At 41.3% G+C, this 22,573-nt stretch overlaps 1 protein-coding gene and 1 long non-coding RNA gene across 3 annotated transcripts in view; one reads left to right on the forward strand and one right to left on the reverse strand.

The window, feature by feature from the left end:
* COL17A1 (collagen type XVII alpha 1 chain) overlaps positions 1-12,243 on the reverse strand; it is a 54,923-nt gene extending 42,680 nt beyond the window's left edge. For both annotated transcript variants that reach the window (XM_036438936.2, XM_036438935.2), the window contains exons 1-6: positions 12,102-12,243; positions 6,867-6,929; positions 6,325-6,369; positions 5,201-5,305; positions 3,888-4,019; positions 830-877 (exon numbers count right to left, since the gene is read on the reverse strand). In XM_036438936.2, coding sequence (XP_036294829.1) covers positions 830-877; positions 3,888-4,019; positions 5,201-5,305; positions 6,325-6,369; positions 6,867-6,918 — 382 coding nt within the window. In that variant the 5' untranslated portion in view covers positions 6,919-6,929; positions 12,102-12,243. The remainder of the gene's footprint in view (positions 1-829; positions 878-3,887; positions 4,020-5,200; positions 5,306-6,324; positions 6,370-6,866; positions 6,930-12,101) is intronic.
* Positions 12,244-12,375: 132 nt separating this feature from the next.
* On the forward strand, positions 12,376-15,531 carry LOC118719455. Its single transcript, XR_004988147.1, has 2 exons — positions 12,376-12,487; positions 15,212-15,531. It is a non-coding gene; the product is annotated as an uncharacterized LOC118719455 (long non-coding RNA).
* Positions 15,532-22,573: the final 7,042 nt, after the last annotated feature.

Raw genomic sequence — 22,573 nt, forward strand, 5'->3', positions numbered from 1 at the left:
AGTGGGTGTTTAATAAATGATGACCATGTAGCCAAAAGGCAGAGAGAGTTTTGCAAGGCCCCAGTGCCTTTAATGTGTTAAGGTAGCTAAATGAATGTTAAGTTAGCTCACACTTAAGAGTTTCTAGTTAGCTGTTAAGTTAGCTGAGGTAATCCATTAGAGTGTTAAGTTAGCTGAGGTAATCCATTTAGGGCCATGATCCATTTGGACTAGCTCACTATACACTGATCAAATGTATCAAAAGGCTGCCAGATCTTTTCTTTATTTTGTTTGTTTTGTTAGAGATTGCTTTGGTTTTCTCATTGAAAGCAAACAAATAAAATTATAACCACTATATAATCAATGACCATATCAATCCATAAGCACAGTGAGAACTGAGAACATGGATGGAAGACTTAAGGCCAGAAGATACTTGGGGTTCACTGGTCCTACCACATGCCTCTCAGGCCTGCTATGGCGGAAGTGCTGGGATGTTTGGCATGTGTGTGTCCTGACCCCCACTCCTCTTTGCTGGGAGGTCTCTGTGGAAGGAAATAAATCCTACAATTGTTGCTTGGCCTTAGTGCTTATCTGTCTACGCCTGAGCTTTGTATGAATAGCTTGCTATTTAGGTAGCATCATGAGCAAAGGCTGCAAACCCCTCAAAATGTTTTAGTATGAAAATCAAGAAAAAAACAAAAAAACACAGGCCAACAGAGGTTAAACTCTTTTAGGAGAATCCATTTAACTCAGGATGTTCTTTCCCCCTATACCCCCCACTCCCCCGCCCCCCTGCCCCTTTCCAGTGCCTCAGTTGACCATTTCTTCAGGAAATAAGGAAGGGACATACCGAATTCCTTCCGAGGGTACTCCGGAGAAGAGTTGCCACTGGAGCTTCCTGGAGAGAGGACAAACCACTCAGTACAGACACACCTTGCTTTACTGTGCTTCACAGGTGTTGGCGTTTTCTACAAATTGGAGGCAAGACTCTCCACCAGCAAAAGGATTATGACTTGCTTCATTGCAATAATTGTTTTATTGAGGCGGCCTAGTCTGAAACCAAACTCGCAATCTCTCTGAGGTCTGCCTGTGCCAATGACCACGTGAACCCAAACAGCTTCTGAGAAGGTGCTGCTGGGTGCCCCTTTATGAACCTTGCGCCCTGCCTGTTCAGGACAACAGGTGCTCTTGAGCGAATTCCTGACTTACATCCGCTTTGCCTATCAGACATGGCTGTGGCCCTTCAATCTGGCCCCTGGGCTACCTCAGTGGGGCAAGGATTGAACAAAGGAAGGTAGGAGCCTTTTTTTGTTTTCACTTTCTCAACTGTTTGCCCCATTACAGTGCTGGTGAAGGTGGCCTGGCCCTGGTCAGGTAGATATGCTGTTATCTAGAGTGTCTCTGACCTTGCGAAGGTCACCCCGAGTGTGGACCCTGTAAAAATGAAGGTACTAGCCCCTGCATAGGCCCAACACCAGAAAGCACTGTGGTGACACTATCCTGAGCCTGGATTCGGGGCTCCCCAAGACTCCTGGCAGTTCTGGGTCTTAAAAAAAAAAAAATTTATATATATATATATATATATATATATATACACACACACACACACACACACACACACACACACACACATATATATATATATATATATATATATATATATATATATATATTTCAGAGAGAAGGGCAAGAGAGAGATAGGAACATCAATGATGAGAGAGAATCATTGATCGGCTGCCTCCTGCAAGCCCCCTACTAGGGATCAGGCCCACAACCCAGGCATGTGCCCAGGACCAGAATAGAACCTGGGACCTTTCAGTTCGCAGGCCGATGCTCTATCCACTGAGCCAAACCGGCTAGGGCCAGTTCTGGGTCTTAAGTCAGTTACTGGGGGTACCCAACCCTAATCCTGCTTTTCCAGTCACTATTAGACCCATTTTCTGCTTGGCCTGTCTGTTTTCCACTAAACCTGCTTCTGCAGATCACCGGACTCCAGTAACCGCCTTCTGCTGTCTCCTTCTCGACCCTGAGCACTTTCTTGTATTGACTTCAGTGATGCCGCCTGTACCTGGTCTCCTGCTTCCCTCAAAGTGTCTTCTTCCTCTGTATCCCCGGCTCTTTTTCTTTCCCAGAGCTTACCTTTCTTTGCTCTCTTCTATTTTTCATACTCTCCTCCTCAGCCAGCTCCTTCAGTTTTCCACCTTCTACTAACATCTTTTGGTGAATGGCTCCAAATGGCATGTCTGGTTCTGACTTCTCCCATGAGCAGAAGTTCTATGAATCCCTCTACTGGCTGGGTACCCACACCTGAAAGCCCTGCCGTAGCTCTATTTAAAGACCGAATAACTGAACTCATCTGCGTGAGCTCCCTGCTGTAATTGTTGGCAACAGCATGAACCCAATCACATGTGCATCCAATTTCAGCAGAATCATTAACTTCTTTTTCTTAAAATAAAAAAACAAAGGGAGACCAGCCTTAAAAATCTCCTCAACAGACAAAACTAGATGAATCATTCAAGCAAAGTGTAGTTTAGCTTTGAAAGATGAACTAAGTCGCCTCTTGCTCTTGCCTCTGAAAATCACAAGCAAAACGAAAACTGTTTCCCAAGGTTAAAATCAGGTAGCTTTTGACCAATTCCCTATCACTTAAGGGAATTCTAACAGTATAATCAGTCACCACGAAATATAAACTGCATAAGCTGCTTTGTAACAATACAAGCTGGAGCCTCATTCCATGTTTGGTTTGAGTGCTCTCAACATGCAAACTGTTTTTTTGGTGTGCACACAATACACTTTTACTAACTAGTATTTTAGCGATTCATTGGTTTTACTTCTGTAATTTCTGACCTTTTGACACTCCCCCTTTCCCAATATTTAATCAAATGTCAAACTGGTCAATTTCCCTTCTGCAATGCGTCTCCCCTCCAGCTCCTCCTCTCCTCTCCCCTGCCACCGCCCTCGTTCCAGCCAGGCTTTCCCTTCCCTGGACTATTGAGCACAGTCTAACTTATTTAATAAGTTAGGCATCCTCAAACTTTTTAAAGTGGGGGCCAGATCACGGTCCCTCAGAGAGCTGGAGGGCCGGACTATATGAACTACTAATTCCTACTGTAACACCTCGGCTGCGCTCACTGCCCAAAAAACCTGGCGGGCCGGATCAGACTCCTCTGCGGGCCGCATGTGGCCCGCGGGCCGTAGTTTGAAGACCCCTGGCACATTACCATGTTCAACATATTTCCTTCCTATTTTTCCTGCATGTGGCTTTCAAAACACTAGTCCTGGACCTCAAATATGTTCGACTCTTTTGCTCAAAAGTCTCTGTGGCTTCTCACTATGTACAGAATAAAGTCCAAACATCTTAGCCTGGCACTGACACTGAGTCCCTCAAGCCCTCCCTCTTACCTAAGCACCACGGGCCTGACTCTACTGCCTGGCCTTACTGTGCTGCTGCTCCCTCAGCCTGGAGCACCCATCTCTCCACCTCCGGGCATCAAACTCTTACACATCACGAAGGCCCAGCTCACAGGCCCCTTCCCTACAGACACTTTCCTGGAGACTCAGCTTGAAATGATAACTGCCTTGTACTTTGTATTACGGTTTTTACCTGTCGTCTTGTCTATTAGACTACAGATTCCTTGAAGACAAGATCCATTTAAGCGTCTGATTCATTTAAGTGCCCCTCAAAGCATTCTGCATGGTGTCAAACACATGGTAGATATGTGATAAAATACTACACGAGAAAGTGACTAAATGAATGAATGAACGAAGGGGTAACATCAGTCCTTAAAGAAATGAAGGAAGGGTGGAGAGAAAGGTGAGGAGGCAGGGCAAGTCCAGGTGAATACAGGTGCCAGTTCTTCGAAGGATGAGTGAGGTTACTGGGAGGAGAGTGGTTCTCTCTCTCATACCTTCGTATGTTCCATGGCGGGTGATGTGAGTTTTCCTTTCAAAGGTTGAGCCTGGTGAGTTGGGCAGAGTGGAGGCAGGTGAATGAGCCCTCCTATAACTGGAGGTGGAGGCATTGCCCCGGGTGCTTCCACCTGCAAACCAGAAAGAGTGTCAGTCCTCGTGGCACCTCAGCAGATTGGCAGCCGGTTATCTTAACTACACACAGCAGGCTGCTACCAGGCTGCTCTTAATGAAAGAGGCTCCACGGAGCAGCCAGAGGACAATAGCACTGAAAGGCTCCACCCCACATTCCCTCAGAAATGGGGGCAGCGTCCTTGTTCCTGCCCTTCCTCCCCAAGCTGGGGGTCCTTGACGCACATAGCTGCAGTGTATGGAAATGGAGGGGCTTCGGCAGCATTGTTCTTGAAGACCTGGCACTATTCTGAGCTCACGGCTGGAGAGACTAGACTAGAACATAATCCCATGTGGAAGGTTCCTCAACAGATGAGGGCAGGCGCTTATCTTGGCCAGCCTGACCATTTGCCTGACTTGGGTCTTTTAAAAAAATAATACATTTTTTTATTGATTTCAGAGAGGAAGGGAGAGGGAGATAGAAACATCAATGATGAGAGAGAATCATTGTTCAGCTGCCCCTGCAGACCAGCTACTGGTGATTGAGCACCCCAATCATGCCCCCTGACTGGGAATCAAACTTCGACCTCCTGGTTCATAGGTCGACGCCCAACTACTGAGCAACACCGGCCAGGCTTGGGCCTTCTTTTTTAGTGCCACTCCAAGATTTTAAAAATGAATTGGTGGGCTATGTGTGTGCTTGCTTTCCCCTTTGCCTTGTTCTGTTTTGCTTAGTTTGAAAGCTACCATGAAAGAGCGGTTCACGAGGAACAATGGGCCGATGGTGGGTGCTTGCCCAGTGGAAACTCGCAGGGTGTGGGACCAGATTCCCTGCGCACAGTGACCCAGTCCTTCAGTTTCTTTAGTGGTTGTTGTTAATTCAAATTGTGAACCTTCAGCTGCGCACACCCTTCTCTAAAGGAGATGGCTTAAAGAGAGATTGGGGGGAAGGAGCCACCTCCCCATGAAGCCTCCTTAATTAATCATTGTTCTTTATATTAGGGAAGTAATGAAGGTGGACCCCATTTTAGGTTGGCATCAAATGCAGATGATGTGAAAGTCTCACTTTTTCTGGGTTCGGTGTCATTTACATGCTCTCTGGGTCATTTGGATGGATGGCAGTTTGGCTCCCCTCCTTGCAGGACTCAGTCTCTCCCAGTCAGCTCTTCCCCCACCCTCACCCCCACCAGCAGGCACTTACTTGAGTTTATGTAGCCGCTGCTGCCATGGGTCAGGCTCTGTTTCTCCAGCCGGCTCCCTCCACCGAGGGAGCCCGTTTTAGCATAGCCATTGGTGGTGCCCCCTTCTGCAGGAACAAGGAGCAGGCGGTCATTTATGGGTGAAGTCACCCCAGAGGGTCCCTCATCCTTTGCCCCTTGGAAGCCTCCCCTAGCTTCTCAGCCATGACCCTCTTGGTTTGGGCTCCCTTTCCCATCTAGAGTGCAAGCTGCCGGGCTCTCATTCCATTTGTTCCTGATACAAATGTTAAAAGCAAATATTCCATCCGATTTCAAAGGAACGTCTTCTGGGTGGAGCATAGCAAGTCGTTTATTAGGAAAATTTAAATATTAGAAAAGGTAGCGAATGATGAAAAAGCTCCTGGAGGCCAAGATGTGGGCTGGGCTTGCTTTTTTCAAAGACCTGTTCAGTGCCGCAGGCATGCAGCCCCTAGAGTTGTTGGAGGGAGTGGTAACAGCTCTGTGTTGCTAGTTTCCCATCCGGCAGCCCATCATATTCCAAACTCCCATGTTGATGGGTGGATTTCCACACCCCTCCTCTGCCTCTGGGTGCCAGGCTTCCTGGGAGGGGCAGGACTAACTTGAGGGCTCAGACCTCCATTTCAGCATCCACTACACATAATGACCTCCAGAGGAAAATGTAGACTCAAACAGAAACCTCCCTGGTGGTTCCCTGCTCCCACCCCATGTTCAGGTGGGATAATAATAGTATTGTCAACATTTCAGTTTCCAGATCAGGCAATTCTATAGAGACTGAAAGCAGGTTTGTGGTTTTCAGGAACTGGACAGAGGATGGGGAGAGGCTACAAATTGCCATGAGGTTTCCTTTGGGCAGGATGGAAATGTTTTAAAATTTGATTGTTGAAATAGCTGCACAACTCTAAATATACTAACGACCATTGAATTATACACCCCAAACTGGTGAATTTTATGGATACGAATTGATGTCAATATAACTATAAAGGAAAAAGAGATTTCAGATATTTTGGATTTGCTCTACTGGAGTGTGAGGGCCGCTGGGAAAGGTCAGACGCAGAGCCCTTCACACATGGCTCACTGAGGAGAAGCTCTGGAGACAGTCACTTACTTGGTGGTAAGGATGTGAGTCTTGTAGTCACTGTTTCAGTGATAACTAGGAAAAGACAAGGAAAAGGTCAGCTCTTATGTAAGGCACTGAAATCCCTGTAGTCTAGCAAGGTCTCATCTGTCGTAGGCTTAGTGCATTAAATTCAGTTCCACAGATAGCAAATTTATTCAACAGAATGTTATGCAACCATTAAAAATGCTGATTATAAAAATTATTCATCAAAATGGCAGTTTTCATCTTTGAAGAAAAAGCAGAACACATTTTTTATTACAAGTATGTTAAAATAAAAATAAACTAAAGTAATTTCATGGGAAGGAATATATGTATATTTTAGAAACACCTTTAAAATGATAGTTTCTTTAAAAAGCAAAAAAAAACCCACTCCAAAACAAAAACAAACAAAAAAAGCCCACACCCTAAATACAAAAACAAAACAAAAAAGAAAAAAATGATATAGTAGTTAATGGTGGAACTAGGGATGAATTATTTACTCTTTCCATATTTTAATCACTTTGGTAATGGCATATATATCATGCTCTTACTTCTTTCAGTGACTTCGGTGCCATCTCGTTTGCTTTTCTTAGTCACATCCATACCATAGCCACCTGTGGAAAAAGCCAGAAACCAAGTATATTTTTATTGATTTCAAAGAGTTAGGACGAGAGAGATAGAAACATCAATGATGAGAGAAAATAATTGACCAGCTGCCTCCTGCACATCCCCTACTGAGGATCGACCCCCGAGACCCAGGCATGTGTCCTGACTGGATATTGAACCGTGATCTCCTGGTTCATAGGTCAATGCTCAACCATGGAGCCATGCCAGTCAGGCTTACTATCACTTTTTCTAATCATAGGTCCCTACTATTCAAGCTGAGAACTTAAAACTCCATTCCTGGAATTCAAAGCATAATTCTTTCACGTGCACATTTTTTATGAGGCATCCCTTGTCATTCTTGTATCATTTATAATAGCAATTATGTAATAGTTTCAATTTTGATTCTATTCCTTGTACTGAGATCTTATTTTTCAGAATCTAAATGAGCAGGCTGCCTGCCCCCTGCTGGGCATTAATACATAGATGATGTGCTGCCCGGACCTCTGACGGATATCTATCTGTCAAAGCACTTAGTACTTTCAGCTAACTCATTTTGATGTATCATATAATGTTCAATCTTCTATATGGAGTTCTGTGAATATAAGACATTTATGCCTTATTATTTAGAGTTCAGGTATGAGAATGATGTTTGATGGATTGAAATCAGGATAATAATCATGATAATGGTCATACTTGTATGGAACTACACTGTTAACAATTTGGAACTTTCTCTTTATAACAAATTAGCCCTACTGTGCTTTTTTTTTTACAGACATAACTAGAAAAATAATATGAAGAAAATGTGTAAAATCTATTGAAAGATATAAGAATATAAAATATTCATACATGCTAGCTATGCTCCCCCTTCATAATTACTCTGCTTCTGGAAAGGAAAATCATTGAGATCTTGTCCATTGTGTCCTAGAGTGTGGATGGGATAAGGTAGGGCTGACAACAAGGGGTGGGCTGGGGTGGGGCTCAGGCCTAAACATGCATGATTATATAGCCCAACTGAGCTCGTGTGGCTGTAGATCCCAGTTTCAGGCTCTGGAGAAACTTGAAATCTGGCTTTCCCTTTGGTCTTCTTCCCCTACACTCCCAACCTGTCCTTCCTCCCAGGTTATTTTTTGGATAAAGTTCAAATTGGATTCTAGAATTCTGAGGCAACCCACTTCTGCCCAGGACACCCCTTACTTGAAGATCTCTGCTTTCAAGCTTTTTTCCTTCCTGGTGATGTTAGTGCCTAATACCATCATACTTTTACATGCCCAAAAAACTATTTTAACTTCTTTTTAAAACCAGAAGGAAAAAAATGGACACACTCCAACCTGGATTACCTTATTCCAATGCAGTTATAAAATAAATACATTTTTTTTAATGATGTTTTACTTTTTTAATGGAGGAAGGGGTCCCAAAGGCAAAGTGTCTAGGACCCATGAAAGTCATCACTAACCCTGAGTGACTTCCCACCTTGAAAAGCAAGACTGCATGCAACCACCTGGTAGAGTTAACCAAGATCGTCACAGCTAGCTTCAGGGCTGGGTTGAATGTGCCAACTTCTTGCTCATCGAAGTTTTTTAAATGCAGCTGTAGGCAAGGAATGAAGCATCATGGAAAAACTCCTGGGTGGATCTGAGAAGCCACAGAAGGCCTCTCTGTAGGTATGTGCCCCAAAGCCTAGAGGAGGAGCCCATACACAATTTAACAAGGGAATTCAGCCTCTCTGAGAGGCCAGACCTGGCCTGTGACTCTGCATTCCAGCAACAACCTGCATGATTTTGTCATGCAAACCTACATATAACTGGAAATCCTCTTTGAAATCCTTTGTTTAAGCATTAATTGCTTTGGTTCCTCTGAAGCCCCTCTCCACTTAAAAAAAAAGGGGGGGGGGCATTAGCTATGAACCATTTTGAAGATTAAACATTCAAATGCATCTGGCTGCCGATGGGTGCGCCTAGGATGGCACCTGAATCCATAGGAAACATTATCCTGAAAGGAACTGTTTATTACACTCCATGGAAACTTTTACTTCCCACAAATGATTGCTTGTTTTGATCCTTTAATGAAAGTTGCTGCCAGCAACTATAACTTTGGCATGGGATGGGTTTATTCCACTTGTGGCCATCAAGGCAGGCTGATGCCCTTAAAAAAAAAAACTTTAAAAAATATATTTTATTTATGTATTTATTTATTTTCAGAGAGGAAGGGAGAGGGATAGAGAGTTAGAAACATCGACCAGTTGCCTCCTGCACACGCCCTACTGAGGATGTGCCCACAACCAAGGTACATGCCCTTGACTCGAATCTGAGGCCGGTGGCTCAGGGGATTCTATCCACTGAGCCAAACTGGCCAGGGCAGGCTGATGACCTTTTGGTAAGAGTTGAAGTGTCTAAGTAGCAAAACAGGCAAGTGTTTTCTTGTTGTTTCTATACCCAGAAAAATAACAGACTTTCCCCGCCCCTCCGTCTTTTTCTTAAATCCTAATTAGGGAGCCCTGCGATCTGCAACAGAAAGTCAACAGTTTCCCAACTTCCAGAGACACCATGCTAAGAAATCAGATGCCCTTCTTCAGAGTCTGGGGTGGGAGGGCACATACTACCTACAAAGAGCCCTTCTGTGGATTCTCAGATCCACCTGGGACTTTTTCCATGGTGCTTCATTCCTTGCCTAGAGCTGGGATAGAATGTGGCCTGGGTGGGTGCAGGATGGGCCCTTGCCTCTCTCTCAGCCTGAAGCCCTTCCAATGGGCGTCCCATGGCCAAACAGAATGATTTCTTGGGCCTGAAATGTACAAGATGGAACTTGTTGACTTTGCCAAAATTTTCCCAGACTGGTAGTCTCTAAGTGGCAGGAATGTGTTGGGAGATGGATTCCTTTAAACTAAATGTGACAGGAAACTTGCTGTAAGTGGGTTATCAAATGGAAAATGAGGGGTTGAGGCACCAACCTAGACTGGGATCATCCTGTGAGATCTAAGTATTTCCACAAGACTTCCTTTTTAAACATTTTAAGTGCCGATGGATTTAAAAAGCATAACTAACAGTAGGGAAAGGAAATTACATGCCCAGGCACAAGCCCAATCCTGTCTTTCTGAGCAACGTGCTCTCCTCCAAAAACACTACTTAATGGAAGCACAGTAGAGTAGAATAATTTCTAACTTCTTGGATGTTTGGGCCGCTTCACCAGGACTAAGGGATGAGCAGTCACTCAAGTTCTTAATTTCTAAAGTGTGCTAATTTCCATCTATAGTTCTAAGGGGGCTGCTTTGTGTTTTTTTTCATAGTTAATGCTCTGTTGGACTGATCCCAGGCCATTTTCTGATGAAAAAAAAAAAAATGCAATTACAAAATCATTTTTCTACTTCTTTGAGTTTTTTCTTTTCACTTCATTTAAATGATGTCACATCCACCTAAAACTAGTCCAATGATGATGAGGTGTAACACACAACCACAAGCAAGGACAGTAATAGAAAACCACGGCATAGACCTCATCTTATTCTAATGGCTCATTAAACACCTTGGTCTTTGATACAAAGAAAGGAATAGAGAAGCGAAATGTTTTTCTCTCTATTTTCTATTTTAATAATAAATGTCCCTATACTCTGCTAAGGTATCACAAGCTTGTTTTCTCTTTATAGCTATTACTCCAATCTCTGTACCACTTTAATATAAAACAACAACAAAATTTATTTTTAAAACCAAAAGGAAAAATGGCCAAAGTGTAAGAAAACCACCCTCTAGCTATTGATCGGTAGACACAGAGGGCCAAGCAGTTTGACAGCAAAGAAAACCAGCGCCCTGGGGTTGATTGCCTCCAAGCTTTTGTCTCTAGGCTAGCAATGGGTTGGTCCACTTGCAATATTTGGCATCTTAGGATTCTCAGAGCTTGGGAGTGGGGAAGCTTGGGCACTAGCTTTGTGATTATGGTGCTCGTTTACAGCCATGTTTGGTTAAACCAATAACAACCAATGAGCCAAACCAGGCAAACACAGGTTTCTTTGGGTCAGGCATCACTAAAGAATGTGGTCAGTTCTTAGGTGGGATTGGTTTCACTAAAATAAGGAGTTTCTATCGAAGCTTAAATCAGAACTGTCCATGTTAGCTTTCCCCATGTAAACTCTGCTCAGATTGTTGGGGTGTTTTGAAGGGGCTGAGAGTAGAGCAGGCCCCTCTGATCCTCTGAAGGGGCTGGCCGCCTGCGTTAGTTCAGTTGTGACTTAGCTCTGTGCCTTAGCTCTAAGAGGCGGGAAGGAACTATTCTGCTTTTCAAATGAAACTCTTTATGAAATTTCACTACATTTTTATGGACAGAACAAATCCAACCAGTAGGCTACTGATGAACCGCTTCTCAAAAGAAGTGGTGTGCCAGAGTCTTTGCTTATACTTCAGAAAATGAAGTAGTAATTTGTCAGTTAGTAGTTGATGTGGTCCAGTGGGACTCCTCAGCCGGTAATTCTCGCCCCCAAAATGATTTTGGCGGCCCAAATTGGCCAGTTAAAGTATGAACACACACAATTTTTTGTTTGTTTGCTTTTTGTTCTACATTTGACACTAGGAAATTCCTGGATTAATTATATCATTGCAGATATTTCACGTTGCTTTAGATTAGGCAAGTAGTAATTTTAGAATGTGATAAACAACAATGTTCGCCAGTGCCTTCAGCTTAACCAGAACCTGGCAGCACAGAGGCCTGGGCAGCACATCAGCTCTTAGTGCTCAGGGACTGCTTCCTGAAGGCTCCCCTTACCCCACTTCACCTCTACTGTCACGGGAGAGATGGAGAGGGAGTGGGGAGAATGAGGGAGAACGAGAGAGAGGTTGAGAGACAAGAAATCATAAACTCTAATATTCTAAATAAAACAACTTAACACAAGCCATTTTATAACACTGAAAATAACACAAAAAGTTCTTGCAATAGAGCCCAGTGTGTCTCAATTAGCCTTTTTCTTCTGTTTACCACTGATGAATCTTTCTTGTTGATCCTTTAAAAGACTTATATCCTAAGCATTATGCATAAATCAAAGTCATCACTTATGATCAATTGATCACTTCCATGAGAGCACTTGAAATTCAACAACTTTATCTTATTTTCTCCCACAAACATTTAAGTTCTACATGGCAAGTCTCAAATCAAAGTCTCAGGCAAAGGGAGAAAAAAATCAAAGTCTTCCTGTTACTTACCTTGTTTGAGATTTCGAAGGAATGGGGAACAACTTTGAATAAATCCCCCCTCTCTCTTCCCCTGATGTTGTCTTCTAGATGTTTGCAGTTCCCACTTTTTTTTATCCAGGCCCAGCCAAGGTGTGTTAAAGCTGAGTGATCCTTCAGAAATGTTCACTTCTTCTCCCCCCTTGTTTCTTTCAGTCCTTTGCTCCCAGACAAGTCCTGACAAAGGTGTGTCGTGGTTTACAGCGTTACTCCACCCTCCCAATTATCTGACACTAGCGGGATTTAAAAAAAAAAAAATCTGCCTCCAGGAATCAAACTTTATAGGCGGCAGAGATTTTCTCCTACCTGTTTAGGAGGATTAACCATTTCTGGGCCCAATGTGGGGAAATGGAACTAAGGTCAGTGTAAAGGAAATTCCCTTGTTTTACTTCTTACCTTTTTAAGCCAGAGAACTGCCACAACTTGGTATTCCCCTTCCTCACTGCCATGGCATATGCAAAATCCCAATATGCATGATCCGTGGTGTAACTGGGCATGTAGTGGCCTGTGGTCAAGTTGTCTAAGCCCCAGAAGAGCTGTGAAGTTGGCAGGATTGATGTTCGAGACCTTTGACCTCTTTCCTCCCATTCTGACCCAAGCCAGGTCAAGTCCACCTGGAAGAAATAGTAGGTGAACTAAGTTAGAATAAGATATTAGTGACAGAAAATGTGAAGCAATTGGTGGAATGGGGATTCATATTTTTAAAATAAGGCAACCTGAAGTAGTGATGCTGACTCCAGAGAATGACATGTTAGTCACAGGATTTAGGCATGTAGCCACCTAAATAATGGAGAGGGATACTGTTGGGGAGGGTTAAGGATCTTCTTGTTCCTCAAATCAGCAACTGCATAGTCTCCATACACCTGGGTGGACTCCCAGGGGCCCTGCCACTTTGGGTTCATTCCGTGGAACCCTTGGCTTCCCTCGAGGGCCGGTTTGCACCAATCTGGATAATTTTTATGGTTATCTGAAGAGCTTCTGGCTTTCCAGGACCCCTAAAGACTAGATGAGACTCTTGGTGTAGTAACATGGGAAGTCTGAACTTAGAACTCACTCAGGCTTCTTTGGAGCCGTAGCATCTTCTTGGAATCCAATGTCAGTTTTGGATTCCCAATTCTGAGGCATCATTCTAAGATCCTGGAGGAGAGCCATGGAATTCCTTTAGCAGAACACCAATGTATGTCTGCACCCTGCTATGTGCATTCATGCATTGACTGGTTTTAGCACTACTTGTGGGGTTCTCTCTCCAATGCTCCCAATATTCCAATGTCCCAGAATGTGACACTATTGGGTTCTTGCTTTTTGGGATGTTCCTGCCTTCCCCAAATAAATACTTACTCAACATGTCTGCTGTCAGTTTCAGAGGAGAAGAGCACTGGAAAATCTGGAAGACAGACAGCATGAAATTGACACAACCCTGCATCATTCATTCACTTATTTATTAATTCATAAATTGAACAAAAATATGTTCGCTCATGCTTGGAACCAGATATTGAACTATATGCTGAGAGTTCAGTGGTGAAGCATAGACATGTCCTGTCATTAGGGAGTTCACGGCCTAGTGGAGTAAGATAGGCCTTAAACAATGGGATACTCTATAAGACTGCCATAACATAAATTCTGGTGGATTAAACAACAGGAATAATTTTTTCTCTTAGTTCTGGAGGTGGGAAGTCCAAGATTAAAATGTCAGCGGGTTTGGTTTCTCCTGAGGCCTCTCTCCTTGGCTTGCCAATCGCTATCTTCTTGCTGGGTCCTCACACGACCGTGTGTGTGTGTGTGTGTGTGTGTGTGTGTGTGTGTGTGTGTGTGTGTCTTTATATATTCACTGGTGTTTCTCTTTATATATCCTAATCTCCTCTTCTTATAAGGACACCAGTCAAATTGGTTAAGACCCATCTTAACAGCCTCATTTTAACCTAATTACTTTTTTAAGGGCCATGTCCCTAAACACTATCACATTCTAAGGTACTGACGGTTGGCCTTTAATATTTGAATCTGGGGGGACATAATTTACAACAAATTATGTACACAACACATATTATGTACCAATATACATTCAAAATATGATAGTTACTATGAAGAAAGAATTATGAATACTATGAGAGAGCAAAAGAGGAGACATAATCTTGAGGAGGGATGTAAGAAAAAGCCCTGCTAAGAAAGTGACATGACTAGTAAACAGATAGATGAAGGTTGAATAGAGATTACACAGGTGAAAGGAGGGATTCTAGAACTTAAATAGGGAAAATAGTGTTTGAGAAGATTCTGAAGTGGAAGAAGCCTGGTCAGTTTAGGAACAGTGATGACAATACATTTGGAAGAGAAGCTGGAGAGAGGCAGGAGCTAGATCACACATAGTCTCAAAAACCATGGTAGGAAGGTGGTTTTGGTATTTAGTATAAGAATATTTGGCAAATATTCTTAAAAAACATTTTTTTAAAATATATTTTATTGATTTTACACAGAGAGAAATTGAGAAGGACAGAGAGTTAGAAACATCGATGAGAGAGAAATTGAGAAGGACAGAGAGTTAGAAACATCGATGAGAGAGAAACATTGACCAGCCACCTTTTGCACACCCTCCACAGCGGAGGTACATGCCCTTGACCGGAATCGAACCCGGGACCTTTCAGTCCGCAGACCAACGCTCTATCCACTGAGCCAAACTGGCAAATATTCTTAAATTGGCATTTTGGAACAACTCTATATAGGCACTGTATCAATTTTTGGATGGTTAAGAAAGAAGAGAGCCTGATGAATGTGGCTCAGTGGTTGAGCATCAACCTATGAACCATGAAGTCATAATTCCATTTCCCATCAGGGCACATGCCCTGGTTGCAGGCTTGATCCCCAGTGGGGGGCATACAGGAGGCAGCCAATCAAAGATTCTTTCTCATCATTGATGTTTCTACCTCTCTCCCTTCCTCTCTTAAATCAATAAAAACATATTAAAAACAAAAAAAAAGAGAGATTGGAACTAATGTTTTCTAAAGTCTATTATGTGTCAGACATTTTACATATATTATCTTATTTAATCCCTACAGCAACCCTAAGAGGTATGTATTATCTTTATTTTATAGGTGAGAAAAGTGGAATTCAGAGAAACTGAGTAACTGGGCCAAAGATCTTACATCTAATAAATGGCTCCAGAGAGGGAAGATGGACTGGAAAAGGAGCTAAAGATTGATCATGCTTACATGATGAAGCCGCCATTAAAATGCCAACAGTGTGGGGTTCAGAGAGCTCCCAGGTTGGTGAACATGTTGATAGACTGGGAGGGTGAAACACCCCAACTCCATGAGGCTTGAAGCTCCTGTGCTCAGCACCCTCCAAGATCTCACCCTATGTACCTCTTCATCTGTATCCTTTATTTTATCCTCTAATAAACTGGTAAATGTAAGTCAGCGTTCCCCTGAGTTCTGTGAACTGTTTAAGCAAATAGTTGAATCCAAGGGGGAGCGGGTTATGGGAACTTCCAATGTATGGCCCAATAAGACAGAAGTTGTGGGTAACCTGGGGTCCTACCACTTGTGATTGGCATCTAAAGTACCATGGGACTGAGCTTTTAACCAGAGGGATCTGACACTATTACCAGGTAGATAGTGTCTGAAAAGTTAAATGTAGTACACCTAGCTAGTGTCATGAAGAATTACTTGGTGTCACATTGTGGGAACCCATCATGTCTGGTGTCAGAAGTATTGTGAGTATGGTATTAGTGTGAGAGTAAAGAAAGACACAGGAGGAGGACTAGAAGATGTTTTCTATACAGTGCAGAGCCTATATTCCACTTAACCTTTGAACCCTCATTTCTCACTGTCTGTGTATTATTAAGATTTAAGTTTGCCCTCAGCTTGAACTGAAAGGAGACAGGCAATATCAAAACAGAACTAGATGAGGGAAAATGATAACTTAACTAAGAACTAAAACCATCTGAACAATGGAGATATTTTCAATCCACAGCATTATGGTGTTGGTATACTTTACAGATGATTTTAGATAAAAATCTGTATTAGATGCTGGCAACCATAACCCGATCAATTATTCAATTCATATAACTACTACATACAACCAACCATTGGAATTAGCATAGCTGTTTTTCTCCTCCTGTTGGATTCCTGTAATAACTAATATTCTAGTATATACTATATGTACTGGTTATATTCAATACATATTATATTCTAGTTACTCAAGTTTCATAGTTTATTGTACTTGGCAAAATTATTTCCAATAAGACATGGTACATGTGGTGAAAGAAACCTTATGTTCATTTAACATTCATATGTTAAGTTTCTACCATATGCTGGTACTAGGGAATTGTCTTTTATGTTTCAAATTAGCCAGAAAGCAACAAAATTCTTATTAAAATTAAGAACAGAGTCAGATTTAGGAGAAAGCAATGACTAAGACACCGGAAAGGTGTTTCTTGTTCCATTTGGACTTGTTTAATGAGTCACATTTAATCAATTTTTAATGAAGCAGAAAGAAAATTTCCATAAGAGGCAACCAGGAAAATATTCATCCTCCCAAAATTATCTATTGACTTTTAAGTTGGAGAGAAAAGATGTCTATTTACGTGTAGCCCAGACTGACACCTGGTACCAGACGCTCATTGCTTGCTGAGCACATGAGTACAGGTATACCCCATTTTCTGTGGCTGATGAGTTTCTGAAAAACTGGATGTGTAAATCTGGTTTTTGGTGACTAGGATGGATGTTTTTGTCAAATGATTATTCATTACCTCATTAACCTTTGTGAACACAGATTTTTCTATATATGTTTGGTTTAAAGGAATAAACCCTGTAGATGGATTTCTCCCTATTCCGTGACCTTCTACTATTAGATTATTATTATAGCGATATGTTTTTATCTAATGTTCATCAAGGGATCCTTGATGAGCTTTGAGACACATTTGCCTTGTATTCCTAAGAGACAATAAGAAGTGAAGTTCATTAAAGGAGAAAATAGTGCTTGCTTTGCCAGCACATACACTAAAATTGGAATAATACAATTTTAAATACAAAAGATAATCATGGCCCCTGCACAAGGAGAACATTCAAATTCATAAGCATTTCATTTAAAAAAGGAGGAAATGATTTTATAATTAATGAAATAATTCCATTACCTACAATAGTTAATTCAGCTTTTTTGTTGGGGGAAAAAAAAATCACTGACTTTTAAAAAAAAAGTTGAATTCCTATATATTAAAATAAAGAGAATATGATTATTTGTTGCAGATTGCTACAACATTTCTAAGACTAGAAGCCCCTATTTCCTCCTAGCTTTCTCTTTGGTTAGCATGTGCTCCTGGATAATAAGCAATTATAACAATAATATATGTCACAGTTATGGAGCATTTGGCTTTTGGAAGGCTGCAGCTGAGAAATAGTACCAAATCCTGCCCTTCATACATGGGTATAAGGTATTCATCAACTTTTCTTGTTTATAATGGTTCTTAAATTGTTTCTGCTGCCTTTATGATAATAACAATGCACTCTGGTTTCCTTTCTTCCATTTCCAATTTCAAATCTATTCATTTATTTATCCATTCAAAATTCATAGATATTTGTTGAATGAATAAACAAATATCCATTGACTGTCTACCATGAACATGACACTGCGTGTATAGATACAATTGAGGATGAAATGTACAACCTGCCTTCAAGGAATTAACAATGTAAAAAAAAAAAAAGACAGATGAGTGTATTTACCACATATACAAAAAAAAAAAAAAATACAATATAAGAAAGAATGTAATCCATTAGAGATTTAGGAACCACGTAAAGCCACTTCCAGCTGTGGATATCAGCCAATGCTTCATGAAAGAGGTGTCATGTGAGTTGGGCTTTAAAAGATGGATAGTAGTAAGAAGCTGAAGATGGAGCTGGAATTTCAAGGAGGGAGTCCAGCATGAAGGCACAGGTACAGGAGAAAGTAAGGCCCAAGTGGAGGATGATGAAACAGTGAAAAAAGAGTAGATGGGGAGAAGCTGGAAGTGTAGAATGTACCAGTTGGATGTGGGAAATCTGAAATGCCAGCCTGAGAAGTGTCTATATCATTGTGTGGGTGAAGGGGAATTCTGGGAAGACAAAAAAATAAATGATGAGAGTTGGGTTGGACAAAGATTAATTTGGTGACAATGTAGAGAGTGGACCAGAAAAGAGACAAAGAGACTGATCAGGACAACAGTTTTGGTAAAAGATAATACAGGCCTAAAGTTCAGGAAGATAAGAATGAAAAAGAAAGGAACCGAGGTGGGCAATATCAATGAGGTTGAACAGAGACAAGGCATTCAGTGATTGCTGTTAGGATGAGAGCAAGGATATGGCCTAGGATGACGCTGAAAAAAATTTTTTTTTCTTTTGCACCATTTTGGCTGTTTATTTCAAGTTTATAGAGAAGCTTAAACATCTGTGGAAAAACACCAAAGGCTTATTTTCCCCCCCTCATGTCTTTTTAAGCAATAAATACACAGTATTTAACTTTGTACACCTGATAAAAGGAAAAATGCATTGTAGAAAGGATCAGGAATGAAACAGAAACATCGGGCAGTAAATCAATCACAGAATAGAAAAGTCAGCAGTCCCACAAAACTCAGCCCGTATCACTGGAGGGAAGATGGGGACCTACAACCTTGGAACCTTCCCTAGCACCTTAGAAATAAGTTGGAGGTCATGGTTCTTTCCCTTGAAATTTTCCAAGCTAACATCTGACCACATTTCCCTCTTCTTCCCTGCCAAGTTAACTTCCTCAAAGGTCCACCTGTTAAAACTTACATTTCAGTGGAGGATTGAAAAAATCCCCATCCGGCTGGTGTGCTCAGTGGTTGGGTGTCAACCCATGACCAAGAGATCACCATTTGGATTCCTAGTCCAGGCACATGCTCGAGTTGCTGGCTTGATCCCCAGTGGGGTGCATGCAGGAGACAGCTTATTAATGTTCTTCTCTTATCAATGTTTCTAGCTCTCTATTTCTCTCCCTTTCTCTTTCTAAAAATCAATAAAAATGTATTTTTAAAATTCCCCTTGGTTTGGTCTCTTCCCTCTAGTAGGCAGTTAGACAGGCATGAACAAAGCAAGACAATAGGTCAGGCATGAATGCCACCAGAGAAGAAAATCCCAGGTACCTAGCAATGGGTAGCCAGGGAGAGCAAATATTGAAAATATGTTTGATAAGTTAGCACCTTCTTTCCCTAGCTAGTCATGCAGGTCAGACCCTTTCCTGACCTTTTCTCCACTGGCATGTAGCTAGTCATGTAGGTAGAGCACCTTAGAGAAGAAACAAGGGGCTGAAGAAAAGCCCCACATGATTTCCATACAAGGACAGGTGACAGTGGGACAAGCCCATGGGTCAAATTAAAGAAGGAAGCAGTTAGATTTCCTCCCCTCTCCCCCGCCCAAGGAGCCCTTGTCAATACCCCAGGGCCACTCTTTGGCTAAAATCTTCTTTCAAGTGTAACTTTTGCTTTGCTTACTGAATAAACTTTGTTTTATAGTTTGAGTCTTGGATCTGAATTCTTTCTTAGCCAGAACTCAAGCACCAAGGTTGCTGAACAGAGATGCAGTCTGACTCTACTGGTCTAACTCCTGCTGCTGCTTCGCCGCCAACATTCCCCAGTCCCATTTTGTCCTGTGTTCATTACCTGATGTATTACAAATGTGAGGTTTAAAAAAATGGTTTATGCTATGTCTTGAAAAATTTGGATATGAAAACAAAGGATATTAGAATATGTTATCTGTAGGTGATACATTTATTGGTTTAAAACCGCTGTGTGTTTTTTAACATGCCCTACTAAATTATCTATAATTTGTTTCTAGCAATTTAACATTTATAGTTTAGTTCTGTCATAATACAGCAAGGAGCAAAGAAAAATATGTGAAGTGTTAGTCTTACTAGTTGTTACTCTTTTGTAATCAGAGAAAAGAAATAATAGTTCTGAGGTAAATCACCCTATCTTGTATGTGCATCTTTCCTAGAGGACAAATCTCAAATATTGCAACAAGTAAAACATGTAATGATTTCTTAATATTCAGTAAAGATGCTGCTGAAGAAAAACAGATCTGCATACTGAACTAGTCTCAAATGAGTTGACAGAGATTACTACTAATATTATCACCATCAATAATTTCTACCACAGGGGTGGTAATAAAAAGGAGTCAGAATAGTTAGAACAAACAAACAAACAAACAAACAAAAAACACACAACTGTCACACGAGGGCATGCAAAACTCACTGCACTTGCTATCAATAAAAAAGTGGGTATTCCAGCCCGGCTGGTGTTGCTCAGTGGTTGAACATCAAGCTATGAACCAGGAGTCATGGTTCCATTTCTGATCAGGGCACATGCCCAGGTTGCAGGTTTGACCCCCAATGAAAGGTGGCAGGAGGCAGCTGATCCATGATTCTCTCTCATCATTGATGTTACTATCCATCTCTCCCTCTTCCTTCCTCTCTGAAATCAATAAAAACATATTAAAAATCTTTTAAAAGTGAGTATTCCAGAACAGTGGGGTCAAAAAAGAAGAAATATATCTAGCAGAGGGATGAAACACATATGAGGCAAACCCCCTCCCTCAAAGAATACAAGTCACAATAATGTGGTTAGTGATAATGGACCTTGATCTTATAGAAAGGAATTGACCAAGGATTTCCAGAAGTGGGCAGTACATGTTGTTATTGCTGTGGCTCTGTGCACAGCATTCTGTGTAGACTAAGGATGTATTATGTGTGATAGTGGTCATGGTGGTTGCCTTCCAATTCTTCCCTTGGATTCCAAAAGATTCTCTATAGCCGCAGCGTTGGTGGTATAGTGGTGAGCATAGCTGCCTTCCAAAAGATTCTCTATTGATAAAAAAATGAAAATCCTTCTGTCTAGCTGGGAAGTAATTTCTAGCCTTATGTTTGGCAGTGTTAACCTGCCCACCCAGGCAGTGTTAAGCCTCTCTAAGAACTGGGGCAAACCAAGCTATTTGCCCTTTATTTGCTCAGAAATGACATGGGAAGGATGTCAGAAGCATCAAGAGATGAAAAACTTAATACTGCTCATAGAAAAAGATGTGCTCTCAAAAGTGAACTATTTAATATAAATAGACAAGTTGTTTAAAATATGTGTAAAGCTTGATCCCTACTCAGGAGCAAGAAAAAAACTATTCAACTAAACAGCAGAAGCCACATGACAGATGGGATTATTACTAGATTTTAATGGTATTTAGCCTGAAGATCTAAAAAGTCTGTCAGGTGATGAGCATTCTCTTGACTATAGGCCATGATTCAGAAGACAGGTCTGATTCTCACAAGACATGTCAACACAAGGACTGTCTTTATTAAGATAAAGACCACACCCTATTATCTGATTTATGGTTACCACTATTATCCTCATGGGTATATCGCTAATACATACACTCATGCTGAAAATCCGGTCTTGTGGCCTGACATGTTCATTGACTCAGTGTTCCACTAATAATAACTCATCCAAGCATTTCTGAACTGTGCTATTCCAGTGATTCCCAGCTTATGTTTTGGGGAACCTGGTGTTTTAGCCATTTGCCAGAATCACATGTAAATCAAATAACTTAAATTCAGTAAAATTTGCCCTTTTTAGCATCCTATAAGTTTTGACAAATGCATTTAGTCAAGTCACCACTACTTTCAAGACCTAGAATAGTTTCATCACATCCCCAAATTCCTTTGCCTACCCCCATCTCCAGCCCCTGGCTGTTTTTTATCCCTATAGTTTTGTCTTATTCTGAATGTCATATAATGGAATTATACAGTAGATAGTCTTTTGAATTTGACTTCTTTGACTTAGCATTTGAGATTCATCCATATTATTGAGAAATTACAAAAAATTTGCAGACCAAATCTATGCCACTAAAATTCTGAGCACATTTTAGCCATTTTCAGTGAAACACGATGGTGATGATGAACTTAAACAGAATTGCTCTACTCTTGATGATTTCTACCATCCACTCATTTCTCTTAGGAATAAGAAGTAGGCTCAGCCATTCTATTAATACATACCTACAAGGTGATTGAAAGGACAGGATGGTTAGTGTGGCATAATATCAAATGTTTTATAAAGTAATTTTTTGCCACATACATATATTTTATATTATCAGATTGGGCTCATTTCATATATATTGGGCTCATTTCATATATAGGACAGCCATAACAGGGAGAGTACCTGAAATGAGACACTGAAATTTAAAAAAAAATTATCATTTCCAGTGACCTCAAATCCTCACCTCTTTGGCCTATAGCTAGAGACTTAATTAAATTTTTAATGGGCAAAAAATTAGAATTAATAAGCAGTCCTTCCTGTTTCCCAAAATGAACAAGAAGCAGTTTTATCTTCAATGTAAGTTTTTTATAATAACCCCGTGTAACTTGCAAGAGTATCATAAATAAGTTTCAAGGAGTGATGAATTAATAATATACTACCATAA

Source organism: Pipistrellus kuhlii, unplaced genomic scaffold, assembly GCF_014108245.1.
Source record: "Pipistrellus kuhlii isolate mPipKuh1 unplaced genomic scaffold, mPipKuh1.p scaffold_m20_p_15, whole genome shotgun sequence".
NCBI classification, from domain to species: Eukaryota; Metazoa; Chordata; class Mammalia; order Chiroptera; family Vespertilionidae; genus Pipistrellus; species Pipistrellus kuhlii.